We start from the raw sequence: 15,381 nt of genomic DNA on the forward strand, positions 1-15,381 counted from the left end.
TTTTTTTCCCAAAAAGTGCTTTATTTAAAAATAATAAAAAAAAAAAGGAAAAAAAAAAAACGAACAGAAGTGCTTTCCTCCCTCCTAGAAACAGTGCTGGCTGATTAGAAAATGTGAATAATCTTTTGCAAACATCAAAGGTCTCTGCTAAAGAGTTTGTGCGATGGAGGTTTCAAGGCAAGGGGCAAAGTACGGCTTGAACCAGTTTAACTGGGGCGAGTGCGTCTCGGAAACACGAGATCCCTGCCCCGGAGTTGTTTGTAGTCGCATGCAGGGAGGATGTGCTCGCCTGTCCTACCGCGGCCGTTTGTCGCACGGTAACAGCTCTTGGCTCCAATGCTGGAGCGAAACATCATCCGGAAACTCTCTGAATTTGGACTGCTGTTTTGGGGCTTTCACGGGCATTCAGGGCTTTCCCACTCTGAAACCAGCCTGCTCGGTGAAGCGGCCCTGGAGAAAGGAAGAGCAGAGGCAGGATCTGCTCCTCGTGCCAGAAAGCAGTGGCCAGGACAGTGAGCTGCTGGCCTGGTTCAGCGGTAACGTTGGGGTGCTGTGGGTGTTGCATCCTTAATGTTGGAAGCTGGCCCCATGACCTGTGCCCGTGGCATCGAGGGCACATCGCAAACTACTCGAAGCTGTAGGTCTGAGCTGTCTGTAAAGGCTGAAGCAGCGTGGGGAGGGATCCCCACCTGCGCTTGTCACCAGTACAAAGGATTTTGGAGGAGGATTTTTTTATTTTACTGTCCATTGCTTTGTGTTATAACAACTTGCAGTGACATTTTTTTTTTTTAGTTTGTTTTGCAGCAAGCTTGGGCCCTGGGTGAAAAGCACAGATGTCTATTTCTGATTGCATTGGCTTTGCAGAGACTTGTTTTGGGGAAAAGATGGGTGTGGGGGTGGGTTATTTTATTTTTGGTACACGGTAGCTGTTTTATTTTTTAATTTCCCCAGGATGTTTGGTTGAGGGAACGTTCTGAAATCTACTGTCTGGCAGTTTTAACCAGCAGTGTGCTAAAGGAAAATAAACAGAATTATATTGTCACTTGGACGAGGTGGTTGGTTTTCTGTCACGCTGGGGAAAGGGGGGACCCTGCCCCCCAGCACCGCTGCAGCCCTGAGCCTGCAGCTGAGCCCCTGTCCCTGCTGCTCCTTGTCCCACACCGCCCTGCTGCCACCTCCCCTGCTGGTCGGGGCAATAGACCGTGACCTGTGCTGCACAACATCCTCCCGACAGCACTGCTGCTGCCCTCCTCGCCCCTTGTTCACCTCAGGAGTGCCAGAGATGCCATCTGCCTGTGAGCTGTCCCACTCTTGGCTTGAGGTGATGGCAGTTGGAAGGGGCTGTAGGTGGAGCAGAGGGAACGTGGCACGTTCCTGCCCTGGGTGCCCGATCCCAGCTGCTCTGGGGCATGAGGGACGTTGGTCCTGTGCCTTTTCTGAGGCACTGCCTGTGGCTGGGAGGGACTGAACCCACCTCAGCCAGGAGGATTTGGGAGCACCAACACAGGCAGGCTCCAGAAAGAGCACTTTGTTGGCAATAGCTGCTTATGAGCAGCAGCAGCAGCCATCAGTACCTGCTGCTCTAAGCATGTTTCCAGTCACCCCACACGCATTCAGTGTTGGGCTCTGTGGGCTCGGAGTCCCTGCTGCCCCGCAGCCTTGGCACACAGCACAGTGCGTGCTGCTGCTTCCTAGAAGGAGCAGGGCTCCCCAGAGGACAGAGGCCTCCTGTTCCCTGTAATTAACCCACAGCCCTGCGGGATTCGGGCCCTGATTCAATTAACGAGACGTAGCTTCCCTCACGGCGAGGCCTGGGAGCCGCTTTGTGGGGGCCGGCTTGTGGTGCTGCTGGCCCTGTGCCAGGGAACCGGGCCGTGCTGCCTGCTCGGTGGCTTTATTTTCCCACTCGGTTGGGTTTTATTTCCCCAGATAATTTTTATTTCCCTAGGTAACTCCAGGCTTTTCCGTGAGGCATGCCCCACTGCCCCGGGATGGAGGGGCTCCCAGCACAGGGGCAGGCACCCCGAGCTGGGCCGTACTGGGCCGAGGCCGCCCAGCAGGTGGGAAACCGGGACCGGGACCGGGGCCGGGACTGCCTGGGGCGGGTACACGGTGCCAAACAGCGGCGAGGCGGGGGTTACACACAGCCCCACTCGGTCTCCCCTCCGGACCGCGCACGCGGCGGGCCCTGCTTAGCTTCACGCCCCTCGGCGTTGCTAGGCAGCGCCCGCGCCCTCTGACCCGCGCAGCGCCGCCCGCCGCTCCCATAGCTACCGCGGGCGGCGGCGGCCATCTTGGCGGTGGCGGCGGGGCGATGAGCGGCTCCAAGGCGAGGGCGGCGGCGGCGGCGGGGCCGGAGAAGAAGCCGCCGCCGGGCACCGGGGGAGCCCTCAGCCGCCTGCGGGGCCGCCGAGGCTCGGGGGACGCGGCGACGCGGCCGGGGGCGCCGTGGACTGAATCCGAGCTGCTGGCGCTGGAGACCGTCCGGCCCGAGCACGTCCTGGGGCTGTGCCGGGTGACGGAGAGTGAGTGAGGGCTGAGGGGGCTGCGGGCGCTGAGGGGGCTGAGGGGCAGCGCTCTGGGCCCCCCTCACGCCGCTCCGTGCCCCTCAGGCTCGGTGCCGCTGCCGTCTGGGGACGGGGGGTGCCGGGGCTGCGTTGCCCGCGGCTCTCTTACAACTTTCAGAAAGTTGTGTGGTTTTTTTTTGTTGGTTTTGTTCTGGGATGCCGCTCTCTGCCTTTCTCTCCGGATTCCTTTCTTGCTCTGCTCCCTGGCACCTAGCGTGCTTTTGTTTCTTCTAGCCTCAGTTTTGTCCTGCTTGCCTGAAGCTTCTGAAAAGCAATTTGCAGTATGTATCTTAAGAGGCTAGTTAAAAAGAAAAAAAAAGAAAAACAAGGAACACAGATTCCTTTACTAGTTACTCAGAGATCATTTGAAATGCTACTATGTGTTTTCTCTTTATTCTAGATTATTTATGCAAACCTGAGGACAACATTTACAACATCGACTTCACCAGGTTCAAGATCCGAGACCTCGAGACTGGAACAGTGCTGTTTGAAATTGCAAAGCCTTCTGCTTCAGGTATGTTATCCTAACATTGCAAAGAGGCTAGAGGGATTCGGGAACTGAGAAGCTGCAGTGCAGGGCTCATGCTAAGCAGAAAGGGCTTTCAGTATCCCTGGTGTTTAAATCCCTTTGCTTTACCTCAACACTGAGTTTTCCTCTGCTGTGGAGTTTCCTAGCTTTGCCATAAAAATGTGATTGTAGTGTGATGGGGGAAATATTATCAGCTGCGAATCTTCCCTTCTTGGCTGGGCAGGGCACAGAGTTTCTTACATGTGTTTTGGCAATTACTAGGGGGGATATCCTGTGAGATTGAGGGCGGTTTTAGCTCCGGAACCACCAAGGCTGAGACAGCTGTCTTATCAGATCTTCTCTGTAGTTCTTAATGCTAGTGTGCGTCTCAAACCGTTTGTTAAATACCTTCACGTTCAATGCCTAAGTACTAGCAAGGCTGTCCTGATATTCCTGCTAGCCGGTATTACTTTACATGCATGCTGTTGGCAGAGTAACTCTGAGCTGGTGCATTTTCTAGAGCAAGACGATGACGATGAAGATGACAACAGTGAACTTGACGCTAGTGCAGGCCGCTTTGTTCGTTACCAGTTCACCCCAGCGTTTCTTCGTCTTCGGACTGTCGGTGCAACGTGAGTAAGAGTTCATAGAGGGGAGAATGAGATGTTTATACAGTGTCACTGGCGGTTTGTAACTAGAGTCAAAGGCTAGAGAGAACCCTTCTTGCACTTAGAATATCTAAGCATCTCTTCCTGGAACAATCTGTTGGATTTTTGTGTAGTCTTGGGTCAAAGGCTCTTCTCAGTAGGAAGAGAGGAAGGTTCTCTTAGCTGTTTTTTTTCCTACTTTTGGCTTACAGAGTGGAATTTACAGTGGGAGAAAAGCCAGTGTCAAACTTTCGAATGATCGAGAGACATTACTTCCGAGATCGCTTGCTGAAGAACTTTGACTTTGATTTTGGCTTCTGCATCCCCAGTAGCAGGAACACATGCGAACACATCTATGAGTTCCCTCAGCTCTCAGAAGACCTTAGTAAGTACCTCCCTCTCCATACTGAGCTGTTTTGTTTTTGTATGCATATATGCTCATTTTTTCCCTCTTGTTTTCTCTCTGCTTGTGCAGAGTTGTGACTGGGATGAAGGGACAGGGATAGGTAGATACACGTTCCTCATTTAGGCTGTGTTTAATCCTGAGTCACACGTTTATGCTGCAAATTCTCCACCTTTGGAATGAAAGCCTAAGACAACCTGTACTGTCAAGTCACAGACTGCAAGAACTGGTCAGTTACAGGGCTTCTGTGCCTAATGCCTAACAGAATAGTCCAGAAGGTAAGGAAGCCTTGAAGAAGGGTTCTCCCAGTAGTCAGATGGCTGTTTTCAGCGCTTGCTTGTTACAGCTTGAGCCTCCAGCTTTGGAACAGATCTGGCTTTTCTCTGAGAGGTGTGTTTTTGAGCCGCCCAAATCTCTGCAAATACACATTGTGCGGGGTATGTTTGACCTCAGGGGGTGGATAGAGCAGGGGCGTGTGGCGTGGGCCCTTCTGTGGCTGCGGGAGGAGGCGCAGTGTTTGCACCTCCTCTGTGTACACATGGGGAGTGCAGCCCCTTGCTTTTATTTGCAGATTGCAGCCTCTCTGCCTACAGACGATGATTACTGCTTGCCTTAGCGGAGGCTCTGACAGTTTCCATGCCTTGTGAGAGATTACTCCACCCCTGTTTGTTTGCTTTTGGCAGTGCTTGTCCTGTGAATAGGAAGGGCAGGCCGGAGCCTTTGAAGCGTGCCCAGCAGAGTGGTTTGCTTCTCTTCCTTGGGTAGGGCAGAGCATCAGCCTGGTAAATCCAGCAGAGCGGCAGGGCCCTTCTTATTCTGACTTCGTGCTGCCCACCGGAGTGTGGCAGGCTGTTGAATGTAATTGAGCTTTCTCTTTCACAGTCCGCCTGATGGTTGAAAATCCATACGAGACCCGCTCAGACAGCTTTTACTTTGTGGACAACAAGTTGATAATGCACAACAAGGCCGATTACGCGTACAATGGAGGACAGTAACCGTGTGTGTCCGTGGATGCCGTGCTGCCGTTACCATTCCAGATGTCCAGGAGCAGACTGGAGTTGTCGTCTCATGCAACAAGACTTCTCGTCAAACCTTTTTTCCTTGCATGAGAGTGAACACACGAAGCAACGAAGACAGCTCCCAAAAGTAAAGGAACTCTCCCTGCAATGCTTCACTATCCACCATTCTTAACATATCCAGCCTCTGTCATTCTCCATTTCTGGATACCTTCTGGTACCCTGGTTAGGTTATGGATCAGAGGCACTGTTAGAAAACTATTGCTGTTACAGTTTTTATAGCTTAGGTTGCACTTTTAGTGCTTCTGATGTTTCACCTATTGGGTGACTACCCTCTTTCAAGAGGTCAGATTATTCGGGTAAGCTATTTCTTAGCAGGACAATTTGCCCCCTTCGGGTACCACTGACACCTGAAGAGCAGATCTCTTCTTCACTTGGATAGATCATCTCTTCCGTGCATAGTGGTTTAGTTTGTAGCGTGGCTGAGGTTGCTTTTTAGGGTGCATCCCGATATTCTCCAGTGGGAAAGATAAAATAAGAGACTAATTCAGCTTCTGAGTGATGCAGGAATCTTCTTTCTATCTCCAGGGGTCTGAGCAGCCCCCTGGGAATGGCTCGATCTGTATTTTGCCAGAGATGTCACTAGGGAGAAGAGATGAGGGGAAAAAGAGGCTTTATCCAGTTTGGTCATTGAGTCAGTCTGACAGCATTTCTGTCTGAGCTTTTGCAAGCAAATTGCTGAATTTTGGAGCTCAAGGTCAACCTTAGAGCTGAATTTAATCTCGGTGTATTTATCGTTCCTCTTGATTCCCCTTGTGTAGGATTTTTAGCTCTTGCTACAGAATGTATTGGTTTTGGACCAATGGCACACTGTCAGTCTAGTTGGGGTGCAGGGGAGGTGTCGGTTTAGTGGGGCTTAGAGGAGAAAGGGAGAATGGGGAAAATCACTTAGGAAGCAAAGCTTCCTAGGCTTCAATCTCTGGATACTTTAAAACCTTTTAAACCTGAATATCGGAGGTGCTGGAAGGAGGGATGGTGCTGTTACCATTTGCTTTGTTTCAGCTGAGGTGCTAGCAGCTAAAAACCCCAGGTCAAATTATTCAGTGTTACAGAGCGGGATCTTTAATGACCAAAACGTGAGAACTGACACTCTCTTTGTAATTGTCGGAGTTCCCATCACTGCTTTGCCTACTTGGCTGCTTATTTATATTTGAGGAAGTCTCCTGCTGAGTTAGCGACTGCCAGACCAGAGGGTGTCTTCACAGCAGCGTTTGGGATCTGGCGATAGGAAGTAGCAGAGAGCTCTGCCTTCCCAGCAGCTGCGCTGGTGCCCAGCTCCTGACCATGCAGAACCCCAGCGAGCAGAACCCTTCTCTGCTTGCTTGGTTCAAGTCTGGCGGTTCTGGGCTGGTCAGCCCTGCCTGCTGGGCGGGGGAGTTAAACTGTGTCTGGGCTAGAGACACTTGCTGGTGTTAGTCCTACTCGTTCCCTGGGATAGCTGAAACCTAACCCCTTGGCAGATGCAGTCGGATACCTGCTGTATTAAGGCTGATTTGCATAGGTTGTGTGTGAGCAGGATTAATTGGGGCGGGCATCACAGCGTGTTCGTGCGTAAACAGCACTAGGAAGCCGCTGCCTTTCCCTCACAGATTAATGATGGGAGCCTTGGCGTAGAGGATCAGCGAGCAGCAGCGTAAGCAGTGAGAGTATGTGGGGGGGCAGTCACGAAAGAATCTTCAGCTCTTGGGAAGGATTTTTAATTACGATTAACCACAACAAATGACCTGTTCTGGGTGGAGCATTAATCATGAGCAACCACAACAAATGCCTTGGGAATGTGGAGGGGTGAGGTCTGCGTGGCTGAAAGATGAAGAACAGTTGTGCTGCCATCGCTCCCCGCCAGCATCTCCAAAGGCACCGAGGGGATCTTGGTTAGTTATTTCAGGGTTAGTACAGGTGGAGCTCGAGGTGCCTCCTGCAGCAGCCCTTTGGGCAGCCTCATGTCACGCTGTTGAGATGGGAAACTTTTGTTCTGCTGGAAGAATGTTTGCAGAGCTGCCCAGAGGTGTGCTTTCCACCCCAAAGCATTCGAAGCTGCTCAGGTAGGGTCAGAGAAGGCCGCTAGCTGTTCCCAAGGCGTTTTAGCTTATTGAGCTGAATTTTTATGTAGTATAAATCCAGGTGCCTTTCAGCGTTCCTTTTATCTCGTTTTCTGTATGAAGCGAACTGTTTTTCTTATGGGTGTGACGTTTCCTGCCTGCTTTCCGTGTCCCCGAGTACAGATACTTAGGGGAAGGCAGACCGGAGCGAGCAGCAGCAGTCACTGCACGGGTGAGTGCCGACGGGTGCGAGCTGCGGGCGGCTGCGGGCGGCTCTGCGGGGCCGGGAGCGTTGCTCGGGCCGCGGCTGCCATCTGGCCGCTGCCTTGCGAAGTGCCGCGGGCCAGCCTGAGCACCCTGCTGGTACGTACAGCGTGGGCGCTTGGAGGAAAGCTGATTCCTGTCTTAAGCAGTCATTACCTCAGCCGTGATGAGAAAAAAGCACCGAGGCAGCGGCTTTCCCACTGGTGAATGTATCATCTACTCAGCAATAAGGGAAGGAAAGCTGGAGGAAAACCAGGAGGCTTGCAGGCAGCGCTGGCATCCCTCAGTTTCTAGCTGGATGCTTGCTTTGCCGGATCAGAAGGTCTTTGCCCAAAAAGCATGCTGCAGAAATAAGGCCCTACAAGAGGGCAACCCAGCACTGAAAAAGTTGATTGTAATCCAAAAGGTCAGGGACTTCTGCACTCATCCCTGAGGCGGGGTGATGTCCTTGGTGAAGTGATCTAACAGATCTAACAGCAGCTTCCTTCGGTTCCGTGCGCTCTGATGCTGTAACGATGGAGCAAAGCTGCTCACGCCCGTGAGCTAGGAAGGGATTCTGCTGGCATCTCCCCCTTGTCAGGTGAACAGCCCCAGCTGGGCACTGACAGCAGGGGAAATGCTTTAGTGCCAGGCAGAGCTTGAGCACGAGGACAGGAACCTGCACAGGCAGCTTCACAGGTCCCTTGTGCCGAGCTGGAAGAGGGCTGGGATCGTGCTGTGCGCTAACAAAGGGACCAACCCCACGCATCCTGAATCTTTCCAGTGTTTGTCCTCTTAGGACCAGGACCTCTTTTACCTCTTTTTCACACTTCTGAAGTGAGTGCTTTGGAGTCATGCCAGTGAACTTCCTGGACAGCTGTTTGGGGACTGACTGAGGAATACATGTCCACGTCGTAAACCGTGAAGGAAGGCGTCCCTGGTCCCGGGCTGGGCGCTGCTGTCCCTGTCCCCCGCTTTCTCTGGGAACCGCCTTCCTCTGCGCGCTCTCCTTGGGATTTTCAAGGCTCCTCACTGCCGGGGAGCACCGGCAGCAGCCTGCCCTCCGTGCTCGAGGACGTTCACCTGCTTGCCTGAGGGTTGGGGACGAATAAAGTGGTTTCGAGCTAGAGGTGACTGCGGGAGGTGGCGGTGTCGCGGCGGTGCTGGCCGGGGGCGCTGAGCGCCCAGCTCGGGTCCCTGCCCGCGCCCTGCGCCGCTGCGGGTGCCCGGTGCTGCCCGCGGGGGGCGGGGCCATGCGGGGGGCGGGACCGTGGCGCTGTGGGGGCGGGGTGTCTCTCACAGCCGGCCCCGCCCTCGGCACGTGGCGCATGCGCGGTGCGCGCTGCCCTGAGGCACGGCGGCGGCCATGGCTGCGGCGCTGTCCCGCTCCCTGCCCCTGGCCCTGGCGCTGTCCCGCGGCGCGCCCCGGGGTGAGGGCGGGGACGGGGAGGGGCCGGGGGGGGGGGCACCGGGACCGCGGGGGGGGTGCGGGGCCCTTCGGGACTGGGGGGGTCGGGCCCGGGCCCTGCGGCGCCGCCCGGGGCCGGTCCGTGTCGGGGTGACCCCGGGGCCGCCGTCGCCGCCGTCCTGACGCCTGCCCCGCCCGCAGCGCGGCTGCACACCGTGTACCAGAGCGCGGAGCTGCCGCAGACGCACCTGATGCTGCGCCAGACCTGCCGCGACTTCGCCGAGAAGGAGCTGATGCCGCTGGCGGCCCAGCTGGACAGGGAGCACCGCTTCCCCGCGCAGCAGGTGCGTGGTTATCGGCAGCGCCGCCGCCCGTGTCGGTGCCGGGCGCTCAGGGACCCTCCGGGCTCTTTAAGTTCCCTGAGTGACTGCCCCGGGGGCTGTAACAGCACTGACTTCTCAAGGCATTGAGATGCTGTTATTGCACGCACATAACCTGAACGTGGTCTGCAGTGAGGAGCCCCAGGAGAGCTGGGCACGGTTCTGGCTGTGTGAAGGTCGGGAGGCAGCTGATGGGCACCCCCAGGGCTGTGAGGAAGTGGAGGCGCTGCTCAGGCCTTGTGCAAATCACTGCAGCCAGTCTGTGCCGTGGGGAGCAGGCTGCTGCACCGGTGTCATTGTGGTGAAATACTAAGCCCAAGCAAAATAAACAGTTACACCATTAGCCAAAAGGCTCCAAGCAAGCAGTGTCAGAGGCATGCAAGTTTTGTTATATTCCTTTTATTCTATTCCTTATATTACATTCCTCCTTCCTATTCAGGAGTAAGGAAGATAGCCAGGAAAGGCACACCTGTTCTAAGGAAGAAACAGCTTCTGTCTTACTTCACTGGTCTTACCTGAGATTTTTACATTTGATTGTTGAATATTTTCACGTGAATGTGTAGGGGAAAACTCAAATTGTAAACAATATTTATTAATGTAAAGCAACATGTGTAGAACTAGCTGCTGTCCTTCATTCATCCTCTGGATTTGAAGAGAAGGGTGAGTGTTTGGGGTGTCTGTACAGGATGGAAAAATGTTAAAATTCACAGGTCCTATTAAAGCAAGCAGAGCCTGGTAATACACTTGCTTCTGCAACAGAAAAAGCTTGGGCTAAATTTGTTATATTGCATTTTAAATATAAAAATAGAGGACAGCTTGTTTTTTCCCTTGTATATTGCCAGGTATTAATAAGAGATGTAGAGCAAGGCAGTGCTCTGAATTAAGCTGGGGTCCAGCTGAGGAAGGTGGGGTATAATTTGAAGGTTGGAATAATTTGGAACGTGACCAGCCATTAAATTCTCAGGAAAGCAAGACCTGGCTCTAATGGGAATGAAAAATTGCCTTCTTGCGGTGTTCTGTGGGTCACTCATTCTGTAAAATTCTTTCCTTGTGCGGTCCTAGGCTGAAGCACAGCAGACTGGAAGGTAAAGTTCTGACATTTTTATCAGCTAGATTTCCCATGCAGGGCTTCCAACCCACAGGGGCAGTGTGAGGGGAGAACAGTGGGAGGCTGAGGTAATTCTGGTGAGGGTGTAGCTGCCTGTCTGGCCTTGAGAGGGCTCCAGGAGCTCATCCCAGCCAGCAGTGACCATGTACAGCTCTTGTCGAAGCCACTGGGGTCACCTACCAGTTTGCTCAGCCACATTCCCATTTCACCAGGAGTCAGGCACATCTTCACCCGTGTGCAGCCCTGCCATGAGCTGTCCTGTATCACCGTGTGTCTGCATGATGTGTGTGCTGGGACGCTGGGGGAGCAGAGCGCCCTACTGCTCCATTCCCCGTGCAGGTGAAGAAGATGGGGGACTTGGGGCTGCTGGCTATGGACGTGCCGGAGGAGTACAAAGGCGCAGGCCTGGACTACCTGGCCTATTCCATCGCGGTGGAGGAGATCAGCAGGGGCTGCGCGTCCACGGGCGTCATCGTCAGTGTCAACAACGTAAGTGCCTTGGGGATGCGCCAGGGGGACAGGCCTGAACCGAGCCTGGCACCAGGGTGGTGGTAGGAGAGGGGCGTACGGGAGAAACGGAGAAATAGGAGCTGTTCCTGGGGTGGGTTCTGGTGAAGCACTGAGGTATTCAGGGGTTTGTAGGTTGCTCGTGCCTTCAGCAGGCACTAACTCAGCTCTCTGTTCTCAAAGTCTCTGTATTTAGGGCCAATTCTCAAGTTTGGTTCTGAGGAACAGAAGCACCAGTGGATCGCTCCCTTCACCAGCGGGGAGAAAATCGGATGTTTTGCTCTTAGTGAGCCAGGTGATGTGACTGTTCCCGTTCAGTTGCAAAGGGCACAGGGTAACCTGTTTTCCTTAGTCGGGTTTAGAACAGACTTCAGGTCTGTCAAACTGTAACAGTTTGCAGACAGCTGGGTTATAGCGCTTCATTTAAATGAAGTCTCAGCGCCCAAGGTACGCGTGGCACCATGCGGCCCGTGCTGAAAAGTTTCATCCCTTCTGTGCCAGCAGAGCCCTGGAGATGGCAGCTCTGCCACTGACTTTTCCCCTTCCTGTGTGGAGCCACTGTGGGAGGGACGGTGGTGACAGTGGTGACACCATGCAGCTCCAGGTGGTGCCACGAGCTGACAGCAGGGCTGCAGGCAGGCGCTGGCTTTGCACCATCAGCTGCCGCTGACCACCTGAATGGTTTTTGTGCTGCTTTGCGCAGGAAATGGCAGCGATGCGGGAGCAGCAACCACAGTGGCACGCCTGGATGGTGACGAGTGGGTCCTGAACGGCACCAAGGCCTGGATCACCAATGCCTGGGACGCCTCGGCCGCCGTGGTGTTTGCTACTACAGATAAAGCCCTGAAGCACAGGGTGTGTTCCGCGAGTCGGGAAAAGGAGTGGGAGTAAAGGAAGTGACGGGAGCACCGCTCTGAAGGAGCTCTGGGGGGACCATGCAGGGTATTTCAAGCTGTGCAGGCGTTGCAGAGCAGGGCTGATGTGTGCAGGCTTTATTGTTCTGCCTCAGCCCTCCCCTTCTTTCTGGTCGCACGGCTCCTGTGAAAAGCATCTGCAGGAAGCCTGCTGGCACCCAGGTGGGTGGGAGGTCGTCACCATTCCTAGGAGTCTGGCTCCTGTTGCAGGGCATTAGCGCGTTCCTCGTTCCCATGCCAACCCCGGGGCTGTCACTGGGGAAGAAGGAAGACAAGCTGGGCATCCGCGCCTCTTCCACGGCCAACCTGATCTTCGAGGACTGTCGGATACCCAAGGCCAACCTGCTGGGGCAGCTGGGAATGGGCTTCAAAATCGCCATGGTAAGAGGCAGCTCAGCGCTGCAGCTGTGGCCGTGTGACGCAGTAGTTCCCCAGCTGGCCACTTCCAAATCCATTTTCAGACTTAGGATAACGTTGGTGAGAGCTGCCAGTGTGAGCTGTAGTATTAGTGCAGAGCCCCTTCTGGGCAGCACGTGAGACCACGGTCACAGAGCTTGGTGAATGACAGTGTTTTTTTCATAGACCCAGTGTGGCAGTTCTCTGATTGAGGGATGATGCTGAGGCATGGTGTGAGCAGGAACGGTTTTATTTTTTTATTATTTTTTTTTTTCATCTCCCAATGTTCTAGCCTTCCATTTTGTACCTGTAGATTGAGGGAAAACCTTGCGTTTTCCCTAAACACTTTGGCCAAGGATAGCTGTCCTGGGTCATCTCTAAAGGTGGATGAAATCAGACAGGGCGCATGCGCGTGTCTGTGTGCGTGTGTCAGTGTGTACCATTTGATCAGTTACAACCTGATTTAACACATACTTTGTCTTGCTCAGCAAACACTGGATGCAGGCCGGATCGGCATCGCCTCCCAGGCACTGGGAATAGCGCAGGCAGCCCTGGACTGTGCGGTGGATTATGCTGAGAAGAGGACGGCCTTTGGGTCGCCCATCACCAAGCTGCAGGCCATCCAGGTACACACTTGCCTGCCCCATCAGGTGCACATGTTGCTGGGGTTGGCAGAAAGGTGCACGTGGGCACTGGGACTTGGCTCCAGGGGCACAGTGTGCACTCAGCACTGACTGGGGCACGCGAGGTAATTGTTTATGTTTTCAAACAGTTAGACTCTTAGGGTGGAGCCGCTCCTTTTCCAGCGGTATTGGCCTCAGAGGTGGGACACTCGGGTGTATGTGCTTGTGCAGTCAGAGGCAGCCACCTTGGCCAAAGGCAGTGTTTGTCGTTGCAGTTTAAGCTAGCAGATATGGCTGTGGCCTTGGAGGGGGCGCGCTTGCTGACCTGGAGAGCTGCGATGCTGAAAGACAATGGGAAGCCCTTCACGAAGGTACTGACACCCTTCTGTCTGTCTAGCAGCGACAGCTCTGGGCACAGGCAGGAGGCAAGAAACCCCTGTGACGTACGGCAGTGCTGCGCTCAGCTCATGCCCAGCCCCTGCTGCTGGTGTTTAACCACCAAGTGGGTTCAATGTCCAAATGGGGCGTTCCTTCTTTGTGATCGCTGCATCCTCAGTGATGTTTTCCTTCCCCAAAGGAAGCGGCAATGGCCAAGCTGGCGGCATCAGAGGCTGCAACAAGCATCGCTCATCAGGTAACTACACAGCATGCTGGAAGCCGGGTTGTGGTACTTCCCCGTTTCACACAGCAAGCTGAGGAAAGTTCCTAGGGAAAGGGGGGGGAGTGGAATTTAATCTTTGCTAGAATATATCTTATATAAAAAAAAGAGTTGACCATGGAAGAACTAACAAATACCCCTGAAGTAGTTTGTTTGCTGCCTGGGATGTCGATATTGCTGTTACAACCAGCTCTAATCCTGTTTACTCGGCAATTGTAATTCCCCTGTGTGCCCCCTCCAGGAATGCACGCAGTACGATTAACTCTTTTTATGGCGGCTGTGGAGAACAAAGTCCTGGGACTGACCTGCTGCCTTTGTAACCTGCTACCTTCGTTTCAGGCCATCCAGATCTTGGGTGGGATGGGTTATGTGACAGAGATGCCTGCAGAACGTCACTACCGCGATGCTCGTATCACTGAGATCTACGAGGGGACCAGCGAGATCCAAAGACTGGTGATAGCAGGTCAACTGCTGAAGGCTTACCGTGGCTGAAGAATGTCAGAGCACCACGGTGCCCCAAAGTACCTCCTAGCGGTGCACAACAGCGATCCAGTCTTGTGAACGAGGACAATGATGGAAGTTTTCCTCACCAGTGATTAACTGCCCTTCTTTTTGAAATGTGCTGATTCTTCTTCGGACAAAGTATGGTGCATGGACCATACTTAGGTTTGTAAGCAATGGCCTGAGTGCAGGAGGGAGGAGGCACCCTGTGGGTGTAGGTGAGCACAGGCCTTTTCCTAGCAGAGCATTTTTCTGTGGTAGCACAGCGAGTGACCCTGCTGTGCAGTAAAGTCAGCTGCCTTCTTGTGCACTTCCCTGTGGCTTCCTTTGTGAGGCTTTGTCACGAGCACTATGTGATATTCAGTGCCACGGTTTGAGGCACGGGGATGTGCCCCCTGTGCTGTCCCAAGCTGCAGGTTACACTGCCTTGGCTGCTGGATTCAGGAATTTCAGGTGTGGGCTGCTCTGTGGTGGGCTCCCTGTGCAGCACAGGCCATACCAAGAAGTGCAGCAGCAGCAGCAGCGCACTGCTCCCCACTGCCAGCAGCAGTGGAGCTAGAGGGGAGGCCACAGGTACTGCCTGCACACAAAGGGCTCTGACACAGGCTGTGATGCTGCGTGTGGATGGAAAAACAAAGGTAAGAAAACCCATCTTGCACAACACAGCCCCCACCCTGCTTGCTCAGGCCATTATGGATGTAGCTGTAAAAGCAAAGGACAGAAAAGCTGCAATAGCTGAGACACTGAGAATAAATGTCCCCCAAACTGCTTTTATTACACGAACAACTATCTAACAGGAAAGAAAGTGCACGAAGTGGCAGTAACAGCCTTTAGTCTATAATGTATTTTGGGCAACATCTAGGAAACGCGCAGGTGATACAGAAAACCTTACCAGGAAGTTTTGGCAGTAGCACATATCCTCAACCACTTATCCTTGGCCAAAAAAAACTTTTAGACAATGAAACAGCCAAACAAGAAGCTCTAAAATCAGGAAAAGAGGGCCAGGACTAAGACTAAAACCTGTGTGGCCCACACCCTTGTCCAAAGAATGCATACACTAGATGTAAATGGTTATGTTCCTGGGGTGTCATTTGTGTGGCAAATTAAAAAAAAAAAGGCCCAAAACCAGCACAATTCTATTACATAAAAGAGAACACAGAAGACAAATAAAACCTGATTTTTTTAAAGCACCTCTACTCCACACTTTGTTTTTTAGTTCAAAGGTGAGTTCATGTAGAGTAGTTTCTTCCAGTCCCACGAGGTCGAGGCGTAAACCACCCTGGCCTGCCCACACGTTACACCACTTGGAGCTGCAGGGGGTGTCTGCTCGTGCACAGGTCCCTGTAACACAAATACCTCTGCTGGGCACTAGAGGGCAATGGCACGTTGGGGCAAAGCGTCAC

General features: G+C 53.5%; 2 protein-coding genes across 2 annotated transcripts; both read left to right on the forward strand.

Annotated features, from left to right (window-relative positions):
* Nucleotides 1-2,314: 2,314 nt before the first annotated feature.
* Nucleotides 2,315-6,489, forward strand: UNC119B (unc-119 lipid binding chaperone B). The gene is made up of 5 exons (XM_032198936.1): nt 2,315-2,525; nt 2,968-3,081; nt 3,596-3,707; nt 3,935-4,107; nt 5,008-6,489. Exons 1-5 carry the CDS (start codon nt 2,315-2,317, stop codon nt 5,118-5,120), a joined length of 723 nt encoding a protein of 240 aa, XP_032054827.1. The 3' UTR covers nt 5,121-6,489.
* Nucleotides 6,490-8,849: 2,360 nt separating this feature from the next.
* On the forward strand, nt 8,850-15,168 carry ACADS (acyl-CoA dehydrogenase short chain). Its single transcript, XM_032199093.1, has 10 exons — nt 8,850-8,913; nt 9,093-9,235; nt 10,719-10,868; nt 11,070-11,181; nt 11,590-11,741; nt 12,011-12,181; nt 12,685-12,822; nt 13,095-13,190; nt 13,397-13,453; nt 13,817-15,168. Exons 1-10 carry the CDS (start codon nt 8,850-8,852, stop codon nt 13,967-13,969), a joined length of 1,236 nt encoding a protein of 411 aa, XP_032054984.1. The 3' UTR covers nt 13,970-15,168.
* Nucleotides 15,169-15,381: the final 213 nt, after the last annotated feature.

Source organism: Aythya fuligula, chromosome 17 (assembly GCF_009819795.1).
Source record: "Aythya fuligula isolate bAytFul2 chromosome 17, bAytFul2.pri, whole genome shotgun sequence".
Taxonomy (NCBI): Eukaryota; Metazoa; Chordata; class Aves; order Anseriformes; family Anatidae; genus Aythya; species Aythya fuligula.